We start from the raw sequence: 27,210 nt of genomic DNA on the forward strand, positions 1-27,210 counted from the left end.
GATTGGGTTATGTTGGGCTGTTATGAGTTGTTTCATTAGTACAGGGGGTTAATGGTATAATGTGGTTATCACTTGCAGGCTGAAGGGGGGATACGCTGCTCTACAGCTGGGCTTTGCTGGGGAGGCCTTGGTGGATATGACCGGGGGAGTAGTACAAAGCTGTGACAGTGGTGGTCCCTCATTAGAGCTATGGAGAAACCTGAGTCATCTGTTGCAGAGAGGAGCCTTAATCTGCTGTGGGAATACACAGGTGAGAGGACTGTTCATAATGATCCACAAAGACAGCAAACACTGACCTAACAGTGACCCACTCACACCACCCCTAATTCACAGAGGACCTCACATAACACTGTCCATATAACCCAGTGATTCCCAACATTTTTTTTTTCGAGGAACCTTTTTAAGTATTTTGTAAAATTTCGGGGAACCCCTATCTGGATGACACATATTAGGTTCGACAGGGGTAAATCCCAAAATAGACGTGTAAGGCACGTTCTATAGTGCCGGGCGCGTGCGAAATTTTAGTTTGCTGATGTCAGTCAGCCTTTCTATACAAGGGCCGCGCTCACGCACGGCAGGGAGAGGGGAGCCGACAGACAGCGGCGAAGATGAGGAAAATCATCTTTTCCCGCCGCTGCCTGCGCTCAAATGTATGTATGTGTGTGTATGTATGTATGTATGCGTGGATGTGCGCTTGTATGGGTGTGTGTGTTTGTATGGTGTGTGTGTGTGTGTGTGTGTGTGTGTGTGTGTGTGTGTGTGTGTGTGTGTGTGTGTGTGTGTGTGTGTGTGTGTGTGTAAATGATTGCAGAATTTAAAAAATATATATTTATTAAACTTTTTTTTTCTTTAAAAAATCTTATTTAGGACTTCCTTTCACTCACACAACCCATGCACACACATATACTCACACATACACACACACATACACACACATATACATTACCTGCAGCTCCCGGCTCTATAGACAGGAAAAGCATGCGGCATGTGAACGCGAATAGGCACGCGCGGCTGCACGGCCGCATGCTGTATATAACAGGCCTAAAGCAGTAGGATTAATAAATAATCATCAACTTATAGTTTTAAATAAACAATCTTTATATATTTTGTAATGATTTTGGTTTAATATAATTATAAAAAAACAAAAACCTTAATTATCTTTATCATCATCATCCTCATATACCCCCCTGCATCACACATCACCCCCCCTGCATCTCACATCACCCACCCTGCATCTCACATCACCCACCCTGCATCTCACATCACCCACCCTGCATCTCACATCACCCCCTCTGCATCTCACATCACCCACCCTGCATCTCACATCACCCCCTCTGCATCTCACATCCCCCCCACCTGCATCTCACATCACCCCCTCTGCATCTCACATCACCCCCTCTGCATCTCACATCCCCCCCCCCTGCATCACACATCACCCCCCTGCATCTAACCTCACCCACCCTCCATATCACATCACACACCCTGCACCTCACATCCCCCCCCACATCTCACATCATCCCCCCCCACATCTCACATCATCCCCCCCCCGTAGCTCACAAGCAAAGCAGCAGCCACCATGGATTACCCTCTATCCCCCCCCCCCCCACACACCCAGAGCACACCAGCAGTAGCCACCACGGATTACCCTCCCCCCGAGAACACAAGCAAAGCCAAGATCTCCCTCTCCCGTCCCATATGCCTACCTCAGGCGGCGGCGGGCAGAAGGCAGCAGCAGGCAGAAGGCTTGAGGTGGCGATAACGGCACGCGCTCTATAGAAGTAGGTGCCAGACTGCTAGAGCGTGCTCCTGAGGAGGAGAGAGGAGAGCCAGGGGGAAAGCCAGGAAAGCCATCGCGGGCTGCAGTGAGTGCGGGAGGATAGGTGGAACTGGGACTGTTCCGCGGAACCCTGGTTGGGAATCACTGATATAACCATTCTCCTACCCCAACACTGTGACCATCATAATCTATCCTAGAAAACCCCACCCTAAATCCAAAGGACGTCCAGTTATACTCTCAATTATAGAACCTACAACACTAACTAATGACGTGTCTTCCCTGCAGGGTGACCTTGAGACAAGAAACTCGATGGGGATTCTATGTCATCACATGTACTCTGTGACTGGTACCAGTGAGGTAAGAAGATTGGGAGAGGTGGTGGGAATGTTGTGAACGTTTAAAGGACCGAGAGATCCATCTTTTGAACCCTTGGCTACTAGAGGGTCCTGTGATGCATTGCAGTCTGTGACCTCTGTCTCTCCTCACAGATTCAGACATTAGAGGGATCTGTATGTCTGCTCCGAGTACGTAATCCCTGGGGACACACAGAGTGGGCTGGGCCTTGGAGGGATGGGTGAGTGTCATCAGGATGTTGCTGAGATTCTGCTCCATTCTCGCAGTCACAACTATGCATGGTGCTCACCATAACTTAAAACGTGTGTGTGTATATATATATATATATATATATATATATATATATATATATATTTATAAATATATAAAGACAAAATACAAAAGGCGCAAATCAGAGACAACAGGTGGTTAAATGTCTAACACCTGTGGGATAAATACGTAGAATATCCTTATAAGAATCCAGGACGAGATATGATAATGTAGCTGAAATAAACAGGCATGTAAGGATATCATCCTTTCTGTGATTGCAGCAGAACTGCATGCCCCAGATGAAGTCTTTCACAGACGAAACCGGTAGGGTGAGGGTCTCTGAACAGATCTCCCTGTCTGTCTAAAGTAAGGACATTTTATTCTCCTGCCTGTGCTGCAAAGACTTATTCAAGGCTATTGGGACTGTGTAGTTCACTTTCAACCAAGGGAACTTCAGTGATTGTGAACACAGTGTGTAACCTGAGAGGAGTTCCTGATATCACCAGCCTTTCTGCTGCAATCACAGAAAGGATTTTATCATTATAAATGTCTATAAATGTCTTTAAAGCAATAAGTAGGTAGGTATGGGTAAATGGATACTGGTTCTCACTGCTCGGGAACAGATTTTCACCGCCGCTGCTGAGATGTTCCGGTGCCGTCAGCTGATCACGACTCAGACGTCACTTTGGATCTCATGTTGACTAGCGTGATGTCTCCCGCCTCTAATTGGTAACTGCTGGCTGATGACTCAACGCGTTTCTCTACATGCTTCGTCACTAATCTTCTACCGTAACACTGAACGGACTCTTTTATACTTTGTTTCTTCTAATCATGGTGTCGTATTTCAATTAAGGTAATACATTAGTAATACTGAATTGTACATAAACCTATCAGGCTTTGATTGTGAATGAAAGTGGTAATCTTCAATGGTGACTTTGCGTATGTCACTTAAAAGTCCAAAATAACGCACTTTTCAAACAGGAAAGGCGTTCAAAAATACATATTACACATTATTATATAAACAATTAAAACAAATATTAACAAATCTACCTACAACTCCATAAACTAAAAACGTACAGTGAAACTGACAATTATATTAGAATGTTTTTAATCCATCTGGAAAATAAAATACATATAGCAGTATATTACAAATAAAAGAACCAATAATGTTCCAGTGAAGTGCATGGTGAAAAAGTAGCGTCCAACCATAAAAATCATATTATCAATAAGCATAATTTTCATAACGTGCCAGTGCTTGTGTGTGTTTATATGTATGTATGTATATATATATATATGTATGTATATATATATATATATATATATATATATATATATATATATATATATATATATATATATATATATATATTACAAACAAAAAATAGACTGCGCTCCTCAGGTGTAAACTCACTAATACCAATAGAGGTATATAGAATAGATATATTAGAGGTGACTGACAAGAAGAGAGCAACACAATATATTGACTGATTGACTCACACTATAAAATTACATACATTATGTTAAAATGAAAGGCTAAGTGCCAATGTTAAAAAGCTGCTTAAATAAAAGTATACATATATGCCAGTGAACAAACAATTATAATAAATGACAAATGTGGGTGATTTAAACTGCTACACTAATGAATCCCTCCTGAACAATATGGAATGGATGATGAATGAAAAAAAACAAAAATGATACTGATATGTGAAAAAAATAAAAATATATAAAAAAAATATGAAAAATACAAAAATGGAAAAAAAATATAAAAAAAATATAAATCAACCAAACTGAGGGTCCATGCTAGGATCTGGCTGCTCTCCACAAGAACCAACGAACTCCAAGAAATCTGTGAACAACAAGAAAAGAAAGCACCCGATCCTAGTGCAGCATGAAAAAATACAATTTAATAAAAATAAATGAACCAACAAATGCGAACTCACAAACAAAGGATAAATGAAAGCATGTAATGAGTATACTCATTTGCCAACCGCCCACGATGTGCCTGTGTTGCGTGCCTTCTCTCAGTCTATGTAGTATCAGCTCCTCCGAACCGACATCCAGCAGGGGATACAGGAAAGGTCTCCACGTGGTGACCCGGAAGTCCTCCTCACTGTGAGTGCAATCCAGATGTGAGGATTGTGGTCCGTGACCCCGCAATGCAGGGGCTGATCGGAGAAGTCTCTAAGCAATACCAGAGGCAGTCCGTGGTACAGTGGGCAGTGGGATAGAATGAATGGTAAACACAATGTGGCAGCAGCTAAAAAACGCTCTTCCCTACGCGTTTCTTCACACTAAGTGATTTCATCAGTGTGAAGAAACGCGTAGGGAAGAGCGTTTTTTAGCTGCTGCCACATTGTGTTTACCATTCATTCTATCCCACTGCCCACTGTACCACGGACTGCCTCTGGTATTGCTTAAAGACTTCTCCGATCAGCCCCTGCATTGCGGGGTCACGGACCACAATCCTCACATCCGGATTGCACTCACAGTGAGGAGGACTTCCGGGTCACCACGTGGACATCTTTCCTGTATCCCCTGCTGGATGTCGGTTCGGAGGAGCTGATACTACATAGACTGAGAGAAGGCACGCAACACAGGCACATCGTGGGCGGTTGGCGAATGAGTATACTCATTACATGCTTTCATTTATCCTTTGTTTGTGAGTTCGCATTTGTTGGTTCATTTATTTTTATTAAATTGTATTTTTTCATGCTGCACTAGGATCGGGCGCTTTCTTTTCTTGTTGTTTATATATATATATATATATATATATATATATATATATATATGTGTGTGTGTGTTTGTGTGTGTGTGTGTGTGTATATATATATAAACACACAAAAAAGTTTAGGGCGCTCTAAGTGGGTAAGGGTAAAAAAAAATATTTTCAGTCGGGGTGCTTGCAGTGCAACCAGGATCACCATCCCACCATCCAGTAGCAAAAATAGACAGAACAAAAATGCAAAGAGTCCGCAGCACTCACAAAATGTTGTTAAATACAAAAAGGTTTAATTGAACATCACAAGCATCAGGGATAATAACAGGAAAAAAATGAGCATTTTTTCCTGTTATTACCCCTGATGCTTGTGATGTTCAATATATATATGTTTGTGTGTGCATGTGTTGCTTTTCTATTATATTTAGTCACAAATGCAGTTTGGGAATTATTATTTGTCAACGTGCCTGGTTTGGGTGTCAGAAGTTCTTCTCTTTTAACTGAATCAGTCTTAATTATAGCTGCCTAAATTATATCCATATTATAGTTTCTTTCTAAAAATATTGATTGAAGTAATTCTGCTTGGTTGAGATATGTAGCCCCAACTGAACAATTCCTCCTGATACATTTTAATTATCCAAACTGAATGTTTGAAATCCATCTTGGATGATTACAACTTGATTTTAATATATAATTATTTGAATCTACCGATTTAAAAAAAAATGTTCTTGTATTAATTCTATTGTTCTCTATATAAAGCACCAAGTCTAAAAATTTGATTTCTTGATCAATTTGAGATGTAAATCGTTGTTATTAATATGCTGTAAAAATAGATTCAGTTCCTCGACATTCCCCTCAACAAATAATATAACATTGATGTATCTTTTCCAAAGGACTAGGTTCACACCAAAGGGATTGTTGGATCATATGGTCCAACTCCAAGGTTTTCATAAATAAATTAGCATAACTCGGTGCGAACCTGGCCCCATGGCTGTGCCACAATTTTGTAAAAAGAATTCCCCATTAAATCAAAAGTAATTGTTTTAAAATCAAATTATTACTGCCTATTAAAAAAGTAGCTTGTCTCTGTGGTAAATTGGGATCACTATCTAAAACTCTACGTATAGCCTTGCAGCCTTGGTCATGATTAATCTAGGTGTATAATGACGTAACATCAGAAGTGACCAAATAATAGCCCTTATCCCAGTTCAGTTTATCTAGCATGTCTAACACTTGCATAGTGTCTCTTAAATGTGACTTCAGGCCAACCACATATTTTTGCAGATATATATCGATGTACTCAGAAAGGTTCGCTGTGAGCGAATTGATACCTGAGATGATCGGTCTTCCTGGAGATTTGTGTACATCTTTATAATTCTTTGGCAAGAAATAAAATACAGGTATAATCGGGTTGCTCCTCCAAACATATTTAAATTCATCATCTCTTAGGATGCCATAAGATTTACCTTTGGATGGAAACATGTGTAACTGTTCTAAGAAATAATTTGTAGGGTCTTTATCCAATTTTATATATGTATTGGGATCGCCCAAAATTCTACTTGTTTCTTGTTTATAATATCTGGTATCCATAACCACTACACCCTCCTTTATCTGCTTGTTTAATTGTTAGTGCTTCGTCATTCATTAACTCTTTTAATGCGGCTTTCTCCACCATTGTTAAATTATAATTTATAATCATCTCAAAGTCCCTTTGAATCAAGTTAGAAAAACTTCTAGGTATTGCCCTTCACAGAAACTGGGATAAAAAGACGATTTCATTTTTAATTTGGAGTGTATAAATTCTTTCACTGCTCCCTATACTATTCATAACTGAGCTGGCTGATGTTTGACTCTTCTGCAAAGCTATATCTCTACTTTGTGCTTCTTTGCTTAAAAAGAACCGTTTTAGTATCAGTTTTCGCAAAACTTTCACAAACCCAACCGTTACTAATTGGAGGAGGGAGACGTCATCATGCTAGTCCATGAGAGATCCAAGGAGACCCTAGTGTCGTAATCAGCTGACAGCACCGGAACATCTCGGCAACAGCGGTGAGAATCTATTCCCGAGGAGAACAAGTCTCTGTTTACCCATACCAATCTACTTATTGCAATAAAGAGCTCTGATATTGTAAGTGTACATTTACGAGATGTTTTGATAAAGTATTAAACTTTTAATTACGCTCTGCACCATTATTGCTCTCACTTTCTATTCCGGAGAAATACGTGCCACATTCAAAATACTTCATTCCATGGGGGATTACAAGATCAGAAAAGGAGATTCCATCAGGGGTTTATACCCTATATGTCCTTGTACCATTTTGGGCCATGTGAGTGAGCATGTTAGAGACTCATGAGTATTTGTATTGTTACACATTACCTAAATAATATTACACAATATTGTACTTCTTTTTATTTTCTGGTTTTGCGTTCCCCTCATCTTCGAGATAGGGATGGGGAAAATGCAGGGTTCCTCAGCTATTTCTTCTTATTTTACAGAGGGACAGAGTGGCAAAGTGTGATGGATGCCCATAAATCAGAGGTTGTAATCCTGGAGGATGGAGAGTTTTGGTAAAACTATATTTCTAAGTATGCCAAAAAATTATTGGTCACCTGGAGCCCTGCCTGTCTGCAAGATATTTCTTCTCTAACTACCTACATTTTTTGCAACACATTGATACTGTAACCTATCCTCCCTCTGCTCCTCCCTCATGCTCCAACATATTGCTCCAGTATCCAATAATTCTCCTCTTTGCAGGATGGCGGTGGAAGACTTTCAGAACAATTTCCAGCTCCTGGAGACATGTCACTTGGGACCTCAGAGTCTGTCGCGAGTTGGGCAGGCAGCAAGACCTTGGGAATGTGTAACCTACGAGGGACGCTGGGTGAAAGGGCTGTCAGCAGGGGGAAGCATTGCCTGCATTGGTAAATCACTGCAGGAACGATTGGGCCTTTCTGTCTGTGTCTCTGTCATCCTGCAGTGAGTAGAAAAGACTTCATGGCCTGTAGGTTCCATCTGTCTGTGTCAATGTGTCACCTTATCATGAGAGGGACAGACTCCGTGTCCCATTGATCAATTCTGTCTGTGTCAATGTGTCACTCTGTGATGGGAGGGACAGACGCTATTGTCATGGTTGGGGTTGAGAGCTACTTGGGATCGCAAACTCCAGGCAGAACGCAGAGTTTATACAAAGGTTTATTTTGACCACAGCCAACAGGTAAATGCAACAAGCAAAACACAGCAATAACTCGCCTAAACTGAGAATATGGGGGACTCCTAACACGTTAGATGCAGGGCGCTACCAAAGCTAGTTTACCCTGGTTGCAGCCTCAATAATTTTTTTCCACAATCTCAGTAACTAGGGTTGAGTGACCCTGGATGCAGTGATTTCGATGCAGTTGGTCTCTAGACACCGAGATCAACGTTGAAGCTCTGATCGGAATTGGTTTCTATACTTTCACGGCCTCCATTTGGAAACATGGAGAACCGGGTGCCAATCGATCAGCTAAGGTGTAAGAAACATGTGCAGAGGTACAACCAGGGAGAAATATTTTGGAAAAATAAACCATGGATTTTAGTCAGCCCGTAGCTTTAAGCAATACATTTTAAAGAAGCACACAAATAAATAAACATCCTTTCCCTTTGTAAGGGCTAACTCACTTTCCATGTCCCTATCTGCAGGGCTGGGAGGATAGGCCTATTACCAACCTATGACTTCAATGTCCAAAAAGGTACCTTTAAGCAGTGGGCTCTTTCTTACAGTCTCTGTGTCATGTCTGTTGGAGGGGCCACCTTCTGGCGGGTTCCAGGGTCCACTGCGTCCTGGATGTAGAGGGTTTGATTTCATGGTGTTATGCTGGCAGCACAGACCTTCTATGCTCAAGACAATGTTTCTGTGGGTCTCTTTCTGGCAACGCAGTCCCTCTGTGCTCAAGAGATCTCCCCTGCAGTTGAAGCAGGAGGTTTTTCTACCTGTCTGATGAGCCAGATGGAGACTGGTTAATTGTCTCCAGCTGCAATTAACCAGCTCCCTGCTGGATTCCTCTGACCAATAAAGACTTTCTATTGAAGCCCTCTTAGACAGGGGTTAAGGCCCTGTTACAGGAGGTCATTACTCCGCAGAGCTGATCAGGAGCAAGGGGGGTGTCCAGAATTAACTAACCAGGAGAGGGGGTGGAGCCAGTGACTTAGGATGGCCCATGAGGGGCAGGGCCTGGGAATTTCAGAAATTAGAACTGACCAATGGGAACCATGACGATAGGGCTAGAACCCAAACCCCAGTCCATGAATTCAGTTCCATACCTCCCACAGGGTTAGATACCTCACTGCCGGGGAGAGAACAATGCTCCGGCCTTGGAGCGTAAAGTCTCCCATTGTCCCTTAACACTGCCCCTGACCCCACGTAAAGGCTAGCCCTCTCACTCATTGTATTCTAGCTACTTAGCCATTTTTACTGGCCCAGGCATAGCGAGCCACTCAGATACATTTAAAACTGTATAAACACATACAGTCAGAGATGCATAATCCAAGTTAGATATTACCAGGGTTCGTTGGCACCTTAACCCTTTCAGTGGGTCGCCATCTTGACTGGCAGAAACAACTTTAGACTTTATTTGGGCATGTCATGCTGCCCCTGCCATCACAGCCATGTCCCATAGATCTCTGCTGTGTGTCACCTTATTACAGGAGGGACCTACCTCATGTCCCATAGATCCCTTATATCTCTGTCACGTTATCACCATGCAGTGGGAGGGACAGCCTCCATATCCAATAGTCCAATATGTCTGTATCATCCTGCTGAGGTAGGGACAGATGTCATGTCCCATAAATCCCTCCTCTCTGTGTCACTGTGTCACCACCCTGCTTTAGGAGGGACAGACCTCGTATCCTTTAGATCCCTTCTGTCTAACACCACCCTGTTGTGTGAGAAACAAATCAGAACCCATGAATGATTATGTTCCTTTTGTCTCTGATGCCCACAGATCATTACTGGATGAACCCTCAGTTCTCTCTGACCCTCCTAGAGGATGATGATCCCTTTGATTCCAGCCAGACCTGCAGCTTCATTGTGGCTGTGATGCTGAAACACCAGAGGCTGCAGAGAGCTGGAGATACCCATGTAGCATGTCACATATTCCAGGTAACATAGTGTATTATGTCTCTCTATCCAGATACGATTGGTTGGCTACAACTGGTTTCCATGTATAAGTGAAGTGCAAAGGATCAGCTTTCAGGAGCCCTCTTTTTCAGACATTAAAACAGCGTAGTCTATATATCAAGTTAATGTTACAAAAAGACTAATTGCATTTCCACCCTGTAAAAAGATGAGGCTGACATGGACAGCCTGTGTCAATTTATCTAGTGTGACAGCCCCAGGGAAATGTTCTATATAAATGAGTAGATCACTAGGTGTATTTTCACGTTGTGCTAAGAAGTACCTGGGGGGTAGCACTCGGAAAGCAGGGTGGGCCATTTCTCCACTCTGCAGTTTCAATATAACTGAAACTAGTAGGTGAGGATTCCAGGCCAGGGTTTGTGCTGAGCTGTGGTTTCTCTCACCTGCTCTGATCATTAAAGGCGCAGGTATTTAAAGCTGCCTGGTGCTGTCTCAGATGTGCTCTCTCCACCTAAGAGCCTGGATTGACATCTGGAGGCTCAGATGGGGAGTCTGAATACAGCAAAGTAAAGTTGCTTACCGTTTTTTTACGCCATACCATATGTTTATTTAGTTGGCAAGTGAGCAAGCCATCCAACAGCAGATAGGGTATAAACGGTATAGTTAGAGCTCAGATGAGCTAGGATTTTATTTCTCTTTTGCGTCGTATCGCCCCTCGAGATGTGGAGGATGTGAGAGATGTGTTACGAGAGATGGAAGCGGCGGGCAATGTGACCGAATCCCGTAGCCCCTACGCGTCGCCGATTGTGGTGGTGCGGAAGAAGAATGGGTCGGTGCGATTGTGTGTCGATTACCGGACCCTGAACAACCGTACCATACCTGATCAGTATACCCTTCCACGAATTGAAGAAATTCTCAATGCGCTGTCGGGAAGTCAGTGGTTCAGTGTATTGGACTTGAGATCTAGGTACTATCAGGTGCATATGAGTGCAGAAGACCAGGAGAAGACAGATTTCGTATGCCCCCTTGGCTTCTACCAATTCACTCGCATGCCCCAAGGCATTTGTGGAGCTCCAGCAATGTTCCAGCGGTTGAAAGAAAAGACAATCGGAGACATGAACCCCCGGGAATGTCTCGTCTATCTGGATGATATCATTGTCTTTGGCAAGACTTTGGAAGAACATGAGGCATGGTTAATGAAGGTGTTGGATCGACTGGGGCCAGAGGGTTTGAAGTTATCCTTGGATAAATGTCGATTCTGCCATACCTCGGTGACCTACGTGGGACATATAGTACCCACCGAGGGGATAGCCATGGACCCCGCCAAAATTGCATCTGTTATGGAATGGCCAAGACCTGGAAATGTCATGGAGCTATGCTCATTCCTAGGATTCTGCGGCTAATACCGCCGTTTTGTAGAAGGGTATTCCAGCAAAACCAAAGTCCTTAACAATCTTCTCAAGATATGTCCAGAAGACACGGGGCGACCTGCCACCTCTGCGCGGTTGCCGTTCGACGACAAGTGGACAGACACCTGTGAACAAGCATTCTTTGATCTAAAGAAATATTTGACAGAAACACCCATTCTCGCTTACGCCGATCCCAAATGACCCCACGTCCTTCATGTGGATGCAAGCCTCAACAGGCTAGGAGCAGTACTACACCAGAAATATCCGGCCGGTCTCCGACCAGTGGCCTATGTCAGCCGCAGTTTAACCCCCAGCGAACAGAACTATCCCGTCCATAAGCTGGAATTTCTCACCCTTAAGTGGGCAACTGTGGATAAACTCCATGACTACCTGTATGGGGTCACCTTTGAAGTACGTACAGACAATAATCCATTGACATACATAACGACGACCACCAAACTGGACGCTATAGGCCATCGATGGCTAGCGGCACTCTCAAACTACATGTTCACCTTGAAGTACAAGCCTGGGCCTCTAAACATCGGCGCTGATGCCCTATCCAGAAGACCAGGACTAGAGGCCACTCCGGATGATGACATTTGGGAAGAGATTCCTGGGCCAGGAATGCGAGCCATGTGCAACATGGCGGCTATTGTAGGGAATAAAGTGGCCTTCTCTGAATTATGTGTCGTGGATTCTTTGGGATGTCAATCCAAAGCTCTACCTGCTGCCTACTGTGACCCCAATGGGATGAACGTCACCCCAGATAAAATTATCTTGTGGAATGATACAATATCAGGTAAGGGACCCTTAGCGGGCCTTATCTGCCAGGCTGTGCAGAAAAACAAACGTGACATGCTGAAGCGTGCTCCCAGCGCCCTTGTGGCCATACTCATGTGAGAAGCTGATAAATTCAAGTTGGACAACGGTCTACTCTACCGGGTGGTACAATACCATGACCATCCAGAGAGGAAACAATTGGTTCTACCCCGAAACTTACAATATCTGGTCCTGAAAGCCTTACACGATGAACATGGCAATCTGGGCATAGAAAAGACCTTTAGGTTGGTGCGAGATCGGTTCTTCTGGCCTCGAATGCGTGAATCAGTGGAGTGACACTGTCATCGGTGCTCCCGATGCATACAACGCAAGACCCTCCCTACCAGAGCCGCCACCATGGCTCATCTGAAAAGCTCAGGTCCCATGGACTTGGTGTGTATGGATTTTCTGTGTATTGAACCTGATACCCGAGGCATCGGTAATGTGTTGGTCATCACGGATCATTATACTCGCTACACTCAGGCCTTCCCCACCAAGGATCAGAAAGTCATCACAATGGCTAAAATACTATGGGAGCGATACTTTATCCATTACGGACTGCCAAACCGTCTGCATTCGGACCAAGGTCGGGACTTCGAAAGTAATTTCATTAAGGAGCTGCTCAAACTACTAAATATTACTAAGTCTCGAACCACCCCATACCACCCAGAGGGAGATGCCTTACCGGAGAGATTCAACAGGTCCCTCCTGGACATGCTCGGCACGTTAAAAGGATCTCAGAAGAGCGAATGGAGTAAGCATGTAGAATCTTTGGTGCATGCCTACAATTGCACCCGCCATGAGTCCACAGGGTTCACTCCTTATTTCTTGATGTTCGGGCGAGAAGCGCGACTTTCGGTGGATATACGTCTGAGGGTATCTACCGATGGAGTACCCAACATGACGCACTTCAGATACGTCCAACGGCTACAAGACAATCTGCAAAACGCTTACCGGTTAGCCGAGAAGGTATCCAGGATGTTTCTGGGGAGCGCAGATATATGTGGAAAGAAAAACACAAGCAAAATAGTGCAAACATTCCTTTCAAACAACTGGATATTCAGTGAGTTTTTAGTAGAATACAGAGAAATTTGTACAGTACTTACAAATTTCCCAAAGTACACATGTACATAAAGGTATCTTTTATCCCGAAACAGCAGCTTACACCGAGATGTATTTTGCTTATGTTTTTCTTTCCACATATATATCTGCACTCCCCACAAACATCCTGGATACCTGACACTTTTGGATTGAGGAAAAGCAATCTACATGAAGGGTTGAAGCTGCACCTTATTTTTATATATTTATTCACTATATCACATATTCACCTTAAGAGTTTGAATTTTCACTATTATTTAAGCACTTATTATAAGTCACTTATTTACCATTTAGTAATAGATTAAAGCGCCAATAGATAACTTTTTTTGTTTGTTCGGTTAGCCGAGAAAGCGTCTTCTCGGTTGAACGCTGATAATAAAAGACGTTATGATCATAGGGTCCGTCATTGGGAGATTCGTCTTGGCGATGCTGTTCTACTCCGAAATCTAGGAGTCCCCCGGCAAACACAAACTGTCTGACCGCTGGCGTGACGGAGTCTTTGAAGTCGAATCACAGATGCCGGGTCTTCCAGTCTATCATATAAGAGACAGTGAGGGCCGAGTAAAATGCTGGCACCGTAATCACCTCCTCCATATTCCACAACTGGAGGAAGGTGAGCCAGGGATACCGACTATATCATTAGATGGAGAGTTAGAACAAGTGGAAGCTAATGAGGGAACTAGTCCGTCCATGATGGAGGGCCCCTCTCAAAAGGGGACCTCAACACTCTGCGGCACCTCCCGGAGGAGCTACGGTTAAAGGGCCTCAACAAACAACTTCTAATAGGGGGACTCCAATGAGTACTCTCCTGGACCCTAGAAGCCCATGCTTCATGCCCCAAAGAGACTTTTCAGAGACATTTATACCCTCAATGGGAGAGGCTGAGCCTCAGGACTATGCACATTACTCTCCAGAAGAAGTAGAGCCAGAGCTTCGCAGAAGCCAAAGAATAAGGTACCCTCCCAACCGGGTAGCCTACGATTCATTTGGGGCACCCCACTATGAGGCTCAGCAGTGGTCTCGGGCCAAGATACATTCTGTTATTGTGATGTTCACTCAATTGTATAATCTCTTGTAGAGCATTGCAAGGTGTTAAGTTATATACTTGTACCGCATTTTTATTATATAACTCTTGTGTGTATAGTTATGTTTTGATACCCAAGCAAGGTATTTGGGATTTTACCAGGGGGAGTGTGTAGCCCCGGTACCCCTAAGGATCCCATTGACCCCCTCCTTACCTCCGTTGCTGTTGCGAGGTGCAGGAGATACTGCGGGGGTGGGAGGCGAGGGCCTCGCCGGAGCTCCGGACTGCGAGTGCTCAGGGCGCCGTCATATTGAAATGCGCGTGCATGCGCAGTGAGTTGCGCATTTGCAGGGACATCCGGAGTCGCGGCGGCCATTGTTAAAGTTGCGCATGCGCAGTTACGATCGCGCACGCGGTGGCAATAGCTATAGACTACGCGGGGACTACAACTCCCAAGAGGCATAGGGAGATGTTCACCAGGTGCTCCAGAGCAGCCAATGGGGTTCGAGGATTCCCTGCAGCAGGGAAGGGATACTTTTCGCACGCTGGAGGGAGTTAGTTGGAGCTGGGAGCTGGGTAAGTGAGGGTGTAGGTGTAGGGAGCAGTAGCCCCTGCACTAGGCTAGTCACCCCCATAGGCCCCAGATAATTACTTTTCTTGCCCCAGCTTGTGGTTACTTTAGGGACAGGCCTTAAGTAAGGAATCTGCCCCTTTAGCTATTTGATTAGATCAAGGATCAGCTCATCTGCTGCGCAGCCTGATCACTGGGTCTGGGATCAGACCCCCCTCTGGATAGAGACTATTTTCACGGAGGATCACACCACGCAGTGACTGCGGCCTGCGGACAGACCAGCCACAAGGTATAGACGGTACGGTGATATTATCAATGCCGGAATTCACCCCACGCGTAGGCGGACGGCACGTCTGATCAGACGGATCCCATTCTGTTATCCTGCTGTACCCGGGTGCAGGAGCTCCGGGCAGGTACCTATTGTAGTGCACTAACACTCCACGGGATAGCTCTATCTCCAACACTTTGGGTGGGCTTGGCCATAAGGGACATCAGGGAATTGGTTCCCAGCACCCAGGTACTTTGGGGACACCTATGTTGGTATGCGGTGGGGTGAACTTCTATACATATGGTTATATGCCTATTACTGTGGTACAGGGTACCAAGCTTATTACTTATAGTAAAAAGGTTGCTAGCATATATTGTGTGTGTGCATTATTATTATTGTTCCTGTAAGAGGACCATCCCACTCTGTTGGGAACCCTTACAGGTGGAGGCGCTGTATCCGAAGAATCAGGTAACCCCAGGCTCCCAGCGGCGGAGGTTCAGGCCTTCTGTGAGTCTATCAGGTAACGCACCACACACGGTAACACAGGTGTATTCCCACACATGGTCCCTATCTGCGATTGGGGGGGGGAGGGGGGGCAAAGTGTGTTACACAAGCTAACAAGTAAAGCCAATACATATAGTTTGAGATACCTTTTAAATGGACCGAAAAGAAAGTCCATCACAGATGTTATTGTGTTTACAGACCTTTGCAAACTTCACAGGGATCTTCATGTGTGTCTTGGTCACATTGGAAGAACTGTGCAGATGGCACATACGGAGAGGTCTGGACAGACTATTACACCTACTGTATTAAGATCTCGAACGTTGACTCATTAAAAAGTATTAGAACCTGTAATTAACCTATACTTCTTGTAGCTGTATTGCTTATGGAGAAAAGAATTATCAGCTGTAAAATCGTTGTGTTCCTGGAATGGATTCTTGTGAACTCATTCCATGCTGCGTGTTTACTGTTTGTGCTTTCTGTGATTAAGGGGGATGAAGCCCATGCGTACCTGTTTCAGGAAGTTCTCCGGCGCTCCCGGCCACTGCTGAGTTCTGAGCTATGCACAAACCATAGGGAAGTGGTCATGTGTGCTAACTTGCTGCCTGGACACTATGTCATCATCCCGTCATTAGAACGAGTCTCCGACGAGGGGGATTTCCTGCTCAGAGTCTTCACAGAAAAGGGGAGCAGTGCCAGGTAAGATGCCAGGTCTGGATAGGGGAAAACAGATGCGAGCAAGAGGTGGGAACAGTGAAAAAGAGAGAAACAAACAAGAAATAGTGAGAGAGGGGGGAGAGAGATTTAAAAGCAATAGTGAGAATGAGAGAGAAAGTCCATGGGGACTTTCGTCCAAAACATCCTGAATAGCCACTTTGGCGTATATAGAATCTACTCCTAGGAGAGACAAAAGGAGAGAGAAGTTAAAGTGAAGGAGAGATTAACAGGATTAGTGAAACAGAGAAGGTAGGAAGTGAAAGGAGCACGTGTACAGTACATGGACTGATGAGGGGGAAATGTGGGACGACAGAGAGGTGAAAAAAGAGAAGCGTTAGAAAAAGTTGGAACAAGGAAGAATTGTGAGCAGGGGACAAAAATACAGATTGAAGAAAGGTTGAAAGTGGAAAGGCAGTCTTGAAAAAGAGAATAGGTTCAGAAACACAAAAATATAGAGTAAGAAAAGAGACAGAGTAATAGAGTGTGGGGTGGTGAGAAAAACAATGGTTACATTTGAATTCAATATTCCATTTTAGACCCATGGATAACGCTGCTCCTTGTGGAAAAATATTGGTAAGTCTGTATATGTTACACCCACCACACTGCATTATTGTGAGCATTGATATATAAAGGAAATTGTCACCTCAAGATTATTATGGGAGAGAGATTTCAATGCAAGGATTGGTGACCAGCAGAAAGAGGAAGAATCAGTTTGGTAAGTATAGTTATGGCAACAGATATAAATATGGAGACAGATTGGTAGAATTTGCCAAATGTGAAAACTTCTACATCATGAATTAATTCTTCGAGAAGAATCCAAATAGAAAATAGACATGGAGTGGATCCAATGGAATCAGGAATTAAATTGACTATATGGAAGCTGAACAGAAACACGTGATTGAAGTCTGCACAGCCCTTAACTGTTTTGACACAAGGAGTAATCACTGATTCGTTTGCTGTAATCTGAATGCAAAGATAGAAAGAAGAAAATTGATTAAAAAGAAAAAACAACAATTAACATCAAGAACCTCAAGAATAACAGCAGTGAATTTCAACAACAGCTAAAAAATCGCTTCAGCTTGCTCAAAATGCATTGGAACAGTTAAACGATTATGAAGAAGTTACGAAGGTTATAGTTGAAAGCGAAGAAAACCTGGAGGATAAGAAAATATCAAATGAGACAAAGCAGTTACTATAGCAATCTGAAAATGCAAGAACAAGAATTAAATATGCAGAGCTGTGCAAGATAATCTGCAAACGTATAACTTAATATGGAAGATAGAGGGGGAAAAATGGCGGTGCACAGCGTGCCAACGAATGCCTCATGCGTTCCGGAAGCAGGAAGTAAAACGGAAGCTGGATAGCGATTTCAGTAGAAAAATTTAATGAACTGCAAAAACATCAATAAAAAGAAAAAATCATCTAGAGAAGGAACTCAGACGCGTTTCGTGCATCTTCTGCACTTTGTCAAAGTCAGAGTTCCTTCTCTAGATGATTTTTTCTTTTTATTGATGTTTTTGCAGTTCATTAAATTTTTCTACTGAAATCGCTATCCAGCTTCCGTTTTACTTCCTGCTTCCGGAACGCATGAGGCACTCGTTGGCACGCTGTGCACCGCCATTTTTCCCCCTATCCAGGGTGAATTTCTTCTGCTATACACCGGGCTGAGAGCACGCCAGGACCAGAGGGACCATACACACAAGGGTCGTGAGTAATATGTCTTTGACACTGTCTCTTATTCTTATGGTCTAGCTCTAAGGGTTGTTGTTGTAGTTATTATTTAGATAGGGGTCAGGGTCCTTTGGTCACATAGGCTCCCTTGACATCCCTTTTCTATGTTTCACCCACACCACTATCAATGAGCATTGTTGACCTTATTACAGTTTTTACTCACCTTATTTACCTGGATCCTCCAACAAAGGTGCATTTGAAATGATGATTATGCTATATAGCTTCTAATTATTTCCAAGGAGAAGCAAATAATTTAACTTGGAGCACTGGCAGAGAATATTCTTCTCTATCCACTTGTACTTAATATGTAAGATACTGTAATGTAACTGATATAGTAAGGAAGATTATCGAAGTTAACAAAAGCTTAAAGAAGACAGAGCAGGGACTTATGATTGGGAAGAAGCAAATCATTGCACTCAAACAAGATGATGGATCAACAATAAAAGACTGTGCACTTACAGTATCATTAAGTGAGTTGATGACTACTACGTTAAATTGTACGAGAACATGGATGACACAAGACATAATCCAGCAGAGCAAGAGTGAGACGAAACCACCAATGACGTACCATGCGTCCTTCCAGTAGAAGTGGCAAAGGCAATCAAATCCATGAAGAATGGTAATGCTCTTGGGGAAGATGGAATTACAACTGAAATCTTGAAAGCAGCTGGGGAAGAAGCAGAGAAAATTCTTGCAAAACTCTTTAGATTATCCTTGAAGAACAGAAAAATACCAGAGCAATTGAGTAATGCCATTGTTATCCTCATCCACAAGGAAGGAGGCAAAGAAGACCTCAAGAACTATAGACCAATCAGTCTACTTCCAATAATTTACAAGATTTTTACGAAGATACTGGCTAATCAGCTGCAACAGACCCTGGACTTCGTTCAGCCTAGAAAACAAGCGCAATATCACATTGTATATAATACAATGGACCACATCCAAGTCGTACAAGAACTAATTTCCCAAGGTAATTAATATGATCTACCGCTCATTTTAGAATTCGGAGATTTCGAAAAAACATTTAATTTTTTCTACACCTCAGCAGTTTTAAATGCATTTAGAAGACCAGGTCTTAAAGAAGCATACATTGATGTCATATTGGGATGCAAACAGCAATCAAATGTAGTGTTAAGTGCTAAAATGGTGATTAAATATATTAAGGAATGGCTTATAACTGTTAAAATCAGAAACCTCTGGATCCACAAATCTATATGAACTTCCACTTGGGAAGGGAGAAAAGGAATAAACGCAATAGTGTAGTATCATCTAATACCAAAAATTGTGCTGAGCAAAATGGCAACACACAAACAGAAATTGAATAAACAGCATCAAGGTTATTAAACTCAGTAGAGGTCTGGTGCTTTATCCCTCTGGTTCCTTGGTGTAGTGGCCGATCCAAGTCCGCAATGTTTTCTGGCTTTGAGCCCGAGTTTGGAGCTGTTTTTGCCAGTTCGTCCTGTCTCAGTGCTGAGGTAATCATCTGCCACTTAGCTCCGTTACACTCTGCTCAACCAATCTGCTTGCTGACGTGGCGTCGCTCGGGACCCGGATGATACTCATGCAATGAAGGAGAAGGACTGAAGGCACGCGCATCTAAATTACACTGTGGGACCGAGAATTCTGGCACTAATCCAACACGTTTCACTCGTTGAAGAGCTTTCTCAGGGATTATGATCTATGACTATGATCAACCGAATTGGTGGAGTGGAGCAAAGTGGCAGACTATTACGCCAGCACTGAGACACAGGACGAACTGGCAAAAACAGCTGCAAACTCGGGCTCAAAGCCAGAAAACATTGCAGACTTCAATCGGCCACCTCACCAAGGACTAGGAGGGATAAAGCACCATACCTCTCCTGGGTATAATAACCTTGATGCTGTTTATTCTATTTCCGTTTGTGAGTTGCCATTTTCCTCAATACAATTTATGGTATTAGATACATGTATTACACTATTTCTTTTTTTCTTTTTCTCCCTGTCACAGGAGACCAGCACTTTTAACACCTTTATACCGGGGTCATATGATTGAGCACAGCAAGGAGATAAAATAAATTGTAATTTATTTCACGAATGGACATACACACAATGTTACACAATTACACTCAAATTACACTTACTGGGATGGGGGCAAACAAAATAAATTGCTTCCAGAACCAAATCTTGAAAAACAAAGTCTTTAGGAGCACTTTCCCAGGAGCAGGAGGTACTCACGAAACGGCTTGGAACTGTCCTTGGTCAGCGGTGCAAGTTGCCACCGCTATGTACTTCGACGGAGCTGGTTCCTTCGTTCTGCCGCCATGGTAATGTGAGGATTCGCCATTCTGGTGCTGCTGCCCCTTTGGCCCTTACTCGGTCATCTGATCCCCATGGCACTCAAGAGTGGCAGCCTGGCGGTGATGCTTACGCGCGGCGCGTGGGTCCTGCAGGAGCCCCATCGGTTTCTTCTGTCTGTGGGCGCAGGGCGCGTTCTCGTTCCTCTGGTCTTGGCACGCGGCGCGTGCGTGGTCTCCCCGTCGGTCTGTGGTCTCTGCCCCTCGGTCCCGCCCGTGTCCTGATGTTGGTACTACGTGGCACGGTCGTGCTCCTCATTCCGCCTCTGTTCCCGCGGGTCCAGCCTCTGGTCTCTGCCCCTGTACTGGTGCAGGTGTCGTGGCGCGCAATGATGGCGCATGGCCGGGTCGCCTGCGTGTTGCGCGGGTTGTGCGCGGCACACTCTAATGCGGTTGCTATTGGCTGTGCAGTAGGACACCCTTGCATGATCCAGCAGCCTATACGGAACCGCAGCCCTACTACCTGGTCGCCTCCCATTGGTGGGAGGTCCTATAAATATGCTCTGAGAACTCTCAGTCTTTGCCGAGCATAACTCCAGTTTGTTTGACGCTGAACTCACTACTCTGTGCCTGTCTGCCTGAACCTTGCTGCCTGGAACTTACCTTGTGATACTCTCCTGCACTGACCTTGGCTTTGGATACGACTACTCTACTCTCTCCTGCACTGAATCTGGCTTTGGCTCTACGACTACTCTACGCTCTCCAATCCTGACTCCGGCTACGTACCCCAACGATCCGCTACTCTATACTCCAAGATCCAGCATGTACCTCATTACGCTGTCTTCTATTACCCTGATGCGGCTTGCAAGACTATCCTACACTCTAGATGCGCCCTCGAGGTTGTGGTTGGCGTTTTGTACCAATCTCTAACTCAGCCCTGCGGTCGCGCCTCGTTTGTGGTGAGCTACGTGTTACAGGTAATGGCACTTGGAATCTTAGATGTTTCTTACGAAGCTTGTTGAAATCTTAGGTGAATCTCATGATGAATCTTGCATGAATCTGTAGAACTCATTCCTGATGGGCTGCAGAATTCTTATACAGTTCAAAACCCTATACCTAACCAGTGCAGCCAATCCCTCCATGGGAATAACTTTTCCCACCTACCCTGGAGTTGCCAATACTTTACAAACCTAGCAGAGGGGGCTTCTAATTCTGCTAAGAGCATGCGCCAACCTAGCACCTTTGCTTCTCAGCATATGAGACCCAGCCCCTCTACCTGGCGACACCAAGTCTGGGCTTGCCACCATTTGAAAACTGCCCAGGCTTTACACTAGGATGGGGTTACTTGAGGAACCCCTTACAACTAACACCTTGGGGACACTGAGCCCTTTGAACTTCGAGCTTTTACAGACATCGTGGCACCAAACCAGCGGGACGCCTTAGAAGTCCGGAGCTGCACCTCCTTAGCTCAATTAAAATTCTATTATTTCGTTTTATCTGGTATCTTCCTTCTCAGAAGAATAGATTACATCTATTTGTGATCATCTATCTTGCATGAAGAAATTGATTCTATTTGTTAATACAGACAATGTATGGTTGAGTGCAATAATAGGGGTTTCTTTGTCTTGATCATCTCTTGATCATATTTGTATTCAGGTGAAAGAACCAACCTGAGCCGAGGGCCAGAGTCCTGAATGAGTAGTGAGTCGTAGGCCAAAGGTCAGGGCTGGCAGCAGTGTTGTGAAGTCAGTGTGGATGCAGAGGTTGAAGCAGGCTGAAGTCAAGGTTAGTCAAGATACTTGCAGTGGTTGGGCGGACTGAAGACAAGGATAGTCGAGGTACATGAGCTGAGTCTGGTAACGTGGAAGACAATAGACATAAACGCATTGCATGAACTCAGAACGAAACTGGAACTTTGCTCAGCAACATCCTGCTCAGAGGGCTGTCCTTTTAAAGGAAGTTGCCAGAGAAAAAGATGGGCGATTCAGCCACAGAAAGTGAGCAACAGCAAAATCCCGAACAGGAATCTGACAACCTAGAAAGGATTTTGCCAAACCTCATACTTCCCAAGTGGAAATTCATATAGATTTGTGGATCCAGAGTTTTCTTATTTTAACAGATGTAAGCCATTCCTTAATATATTTATCACCATTTTAGACACTTTTTTAACACTACATTTGATTGCTATTTGCGCCCCAATTCTTGTTTTTTCTGTATTTCTTAGACGAAAGGAGCTTTGTCTATTTGGGAGCTGCACCAAAAATCACATATATTATAATTATATTTAGTCACTTGTTTCCAACATTAGATAATTAATTTGTGCTTATTTCACTCACGCCACTCCTATTGATATCATATGGAACATTTACGATAATGCCACATCAACCGTTAGATTGCATGAAGATAGAAGCAATAATTGAGCAAGACATTGAATTCGGTGGAAAGAGAAATACCAAATCAATGGTGGATACTCGTTACCTATGATTTGTAGAGGACATAGTTATTTTGCCAAAAGTCCAGAAGACCTCCAGCAACAAATCGGGGAACTCGTCGAAGCAAGTAAGAAAGTGGGCCACCATATGAATCTCCGCAAGACCAAAGTGGTGTTCAACAAATATGTCAACTCTGCAAAGATCTAAATAAATGGAATATAAGTAGAAGTGCAAGACTGTCTAGCTTGGCCGACAAGTAGCAATAGATGGCAACCTTTTTAATAAAATCAACAAGAGCACATTTGGAAGAAATAAAATAATTTTTCAAGGGAACCTCGCACCGTGCCTCAAGAGGAACGTTTTCGACCAGTGTATTCTTGCTGTACTCATGTATGGATATGAAACTTTGACCATACAGTATATGCAAAGATAATTCAGAAGCTTCAGATAATTCAAAGAAAGATGGGGAGATGTATGCTGGTTATTACCCAAAGAGAACAAAAGACAAGAAAGTCCTAATGCTACATCCAATATGACAAATTATTTAGTACTGTACATTACTATGTATTTTATTTATATTCTTCATAAGTATGGGTCATTTAGTTCAATACTTTGGCCAAAATATTATAAGCCTGTAACTGGGGATGTCTTCCCCAGCAGTGAATTCACATGCAATTATGTATGTATATGTGTGTGTGTGTGTGTGTGTGTGTGTGTGTGTGTGTGTGTGTGTGTGTGTGTGTGTGTGTGTGTGTGTGTGTGTATATGTATGTGTAAGTAAATACATGTGTAAGTATATATATGTCAATGTTTGCAAACTCACAGTGTTCGTTGATAATGAGCAGTTTATTGTAAAATATAGTACGATCATACACCTTCAAAAGTCAAATAAGACTCTCTGCTAGGGAGTGTCCAAGCAGGCTATTTTATACATTTCATTTTTTAATTTCCTTTGTCTAAAATGTGTTACTAGGCAGATTATACTAACCACTCCTTAATTCTTAAACCAATCATCTTACAGATCATTAAACCTGGTTAAAACTAGATTCAAACAGTTCTCTATAGGAACCAGACACTTCGTTTTACCAGGAATGTGGGCGTTAATTCAGGCACAGTCGTAAATCTGCCAAGAGCAAAAACTCACCCACACCCCATTTTTACACACAAAATGGATACTAAATAAATAACAAATCAGACAAAATGGAAACAGAACATTGCCTTCAATCTTTTTCCAGAGACCCCCTGTGATGGTGAAGAGGTACCCAGGCCAATAATAAAGGTATTATGCCTGGCTGGGGGCCCCTGAGCCATATGGGGGAATTGTGATTGTCAGCTCTTCAACCCAATCATGGCATGTAACTACATTTGTAATAAAGATGTGTGTGTATTTTTACTGTTCCAGGAGTTCCAACCAGCGGAGATGTGCAGGGCGTGAGAATCAGGGGTGATTTTACGGTAAAATGTTGTCAGGGTGTGTTTGGGTAGAAGGGGGCCAGTGTAGCGGGTTACCCCGAAACATGTACTCAGGAATCCCCCCAGATTCCTGAGGAACACAGACCACCGGATAAAATCCTCCCAAATCTTCCTGCTTCAGCACAGACCAGAATAGTAAGACTGGGCAGGGGAATGAATCACATTCACGGTAGCCCGGTATATGCCCAGAACCCAGTGTGGAGTTCAGTGTATCTCCCACCAGGTATAAGGTGGCGAGAGTTATATGTTTTTAAATTATGTTCAGTAGTGGTAAAAATCCATTTGCATGGGAGACAGTGTGGCTACTCTGCCCTCTAAGCTTCAAAGGCAATCCAGGATATGGAGGTGTTAAACCATTTGTTAGCTTGCTTGGTAGGGACAAGAGAACTTCTATAAGCCATCCTGGCAAGCTGTCACCCTGCCCAGACTGGGCGGCACCAGGTAAGAGGGGCAGGCTCTCATATGCTAAGCGGCAAAGGGGCAAAGTTCGCACTTACCCAGAGCAGAATGAGAAGCCCCTCTGCCAGGTTTGCAAAGTATTGGCAACTCCGTGATAGGGGGAAGGAAATATTCCCACGGAGAAGATAGGCTGTACTAGTTATGTATAGAAATGTTAACCCTATAAGAACCAGTGCAGCCCATGAGGAAATAGTCATCATGCTGTAACAGATTCACCTAAGATTTATCATGCTGTAAGAGATTCGTAACATCGTAACAAAGATTCAGCTAAGCTTCAAGAGTTCATAAGAACTAAGGTTCCAAGATCCAAGATACTACGGCAAAAGAACTAAAGAAGCAGCTCCGGCGGAGTAAAACAGCAGTGGCAGGTTGCGCTGCTGACCGAGGACTCTTTTCGTGAGCAACTCCCGCTCCTGGGAAATTGCTCCTAGAGACATTGTTTTGCAACCTCTCGTTTTGGAAACAAGATATTTCGTTTTACCCCATTCCAGTAAGAGTATTTTTGTTGTAATTGTAAACCAAACTGTGTGTGTTCATTCTGTAAATAAATCACAATTTATTTTTTCTCTTGCTTTGCTCAATCAAAGGATCTGGGTATTTTGGTGTTAAAAGTTCTGGTCTACCATGACACCCCCCCAGTCCATATATATATACACTTCACCCAAACCAGAGTGCGATAAATAAGACACAGCACTGCAGAGCACATAAAAGTATCAAACAAAAGAAGCAATGTTTTGGTGATATACAGGCAAGGAATTTTCACTGCAATTGTCTTGTATGTTATACATTTGTAATGTGTCTGCATTTGATGTCACTGTAATATCCTGTATTCTCCTGTACTTCATGTCTGTCACATCTGATGCAGCTCCCGTCTGTGTGTCCATCTGAGAGTCAGTGCTTCAGCAAATTCATGCAGTTTGCTGACAGGGTGAGTACGTTTTGATATCCTGGGCGCTAGGGGCGGTCGGTTAAAATTCTGGGAAATCCAAATACCGCCAAAGAGGGAGAGTGTTAGAAACTCCAAATCTGGCTTTCGGGACTACTCCGTTAAGATTAATCAGAACCGCCGGTCCAGATCCTAACTGAAGAATAAGGCCGGGCTCAGACAGGCTGCTACACTACGGCACCGTTTGTGCGCCTCTCTCTGCTGGGCGATGTGTGCTCATCCCCAGCAGACTAAATGTCGCAATTGGAGGCAGAACTTTAATTAATTTTAAAAAAAAGAAACAAAGTGTGTTTGTTTGTAATTGGCTGGCGAAGTACACGTGACGTGGCTGCCGCTTGAAATTATAACTTCAGTTGTCTCCTTCATGTGCAACCGCGTCAACGCTGTACTTCGCCGCCGGGAGTCATTTTCAGTTTGAAAACTCCCACAGAACAAACCAAAAGAGTGACAAGCGCGCACGTCGCGTAGCATCCTGTCTGACCGGGGCCTAAGGAAATAAAGTAAAAACTGGCAACTAAGAGAAAAGGAAAGTCCAGAAGGGGAAGAAACAGAGAGAGCAGCAGAAGGGGGTAGGCAGAGGCAGAAACACAGAGTGATGAAGCAAAGCAGGGGAAGTGGGCAGCCAGAAACAAAGGACGATACGAAACAGACCAAACCAGAGGAAAGGGGTATAAAAAGAAAGACACAGAAAGCAGAAAGGCACAGCAGACTGCAAGGTCACCTGTGTGTTGGGTTATTGGGTATACAGTAGGTTGGCATATATGATACCATGATATGACATCCTACTACTGTATACAAATATACCATGGAAATCATTCGCACTACGATTATACTACTATATACAAACTACATTAGTATTAGAGTTAAATACCACCTGTGACCACTCTCGTCTCTACTAGTATACTAGTGAATCAGTTCCAGTTGGATAACAGCATTAGGTTACCTGTATTGAATCTACAGGTTGGCAAATAAAGATACCACTATTTGACCACTGTCTAGTAGTACACCAGTGAGTCCGTTCCAGTTAGGTAAGACTGTAAGCTTGCCTTTGTTAGGTATATAGGTTGGCATATGTATAGATACCACCATCTGACCAGTGTCCACTCTCCAAGTATACCAGTGAAACATTTTCATACAGATACCACCATCTCACCTGTCTCTACTCGTCTCCAGCCTTAGTCCAATATTAGTAAAGCTGTGAATTAGTTTCACACACAATACCACCCTATAGTTTATTTTTGCAGCATTTCAGCTCCTACATTTACATCGTTGCTGTGTA

The 27,210-nt window shown here is 43.6% G+C and overlaps 1 protein-coding gene and 1 long non-coding RNA gene across 6 annotated transcripts in view; one reads left to right on the plus strand and one right to left on the minus strand.

The window, feature by feature from the left end:
- CAPN12 (calpain 12) overlaps positions 1 to 27,210 on the plus strand; it is a 50,644-nt gene that overhangs the window by 14,518 nt on the left and 8,916 nt on the right. For all 5 annotated transcript variants that reach the window (XM_075608261.1, XM_075608262.1, XM_075608263.1 and 2 more), the window contains 9 exons: positions 79 to 250; positions 2,063 to 2,134; positions 2,266 to 2,351; positions 7,593 to 7,664; positions 7,852 to 8,018; positions 10,077 to 10,234; positions 16,391 to 16,599; positions 17,154 to 17,190; positions 25,851 to 25,913. In XM_075608261.1, coding sequence (XP_075464376.1) covers positions 79 to 250; positions 2,063 to 2,134; positions 2,266 to 2,351; positions 7,593 to 7,664; positions 7,852 to 8,018; positions 10,077 to 10,234; positions 16,391 to 16,599; positions 17,154 to 17,190; positions 25,851 to 25,913 — 1,036 coding nt within the window. The remainder of the gene's footprint in view (positions 1 to 78; positions 251 to 2,062; positions 2,135 to 2,265; positions 2,352 to 7,592; positions 7,665 to 7,851; positions 8,019 to 10,076; positions 10,235 to 16,390; positions 16,600 to 17,153; positions 17,191 to 25,850; positions 25,914 to 27,210) is intronic.
- LOC142499222 (uncharacterized) overlaps positions 953 to 27,210 on the minus strand; it is a 32,859-nt gene continuing 6,601 nt past the window's right edge. Inside the window, exons 3-5 of the long non-coding RNA XR_012802633.1 lie at positions 16,412 to 16,613; positions 1,704 to 1,806; positions 953 to 1,041 (exon numbers count right to left, since the gene is read on the minus strand). This is a non-coding gene — a long non-coding RNA (uncharacterized LOC142499222). The remainder of the gene's footprint in view (positions 1,042 to 1,703; positions 1,807 to 16,411; positions 16,614 to 27,210) is intronic.

The sequence above is a fragment of the Ascaphus truei genome, chromosome 7 (genome assembly GCF_040206685.1).
Source record: "Ascaphus truei isolate aAscTru1 chromosome 7, aAscTru1.hap1, whole genome shotgun sequence".
NCBI lineage: Eukaryota > Metazoa > Chordata > Amphibia > Anura > Ascaphidae > Ascaphus > Ascaphus truei.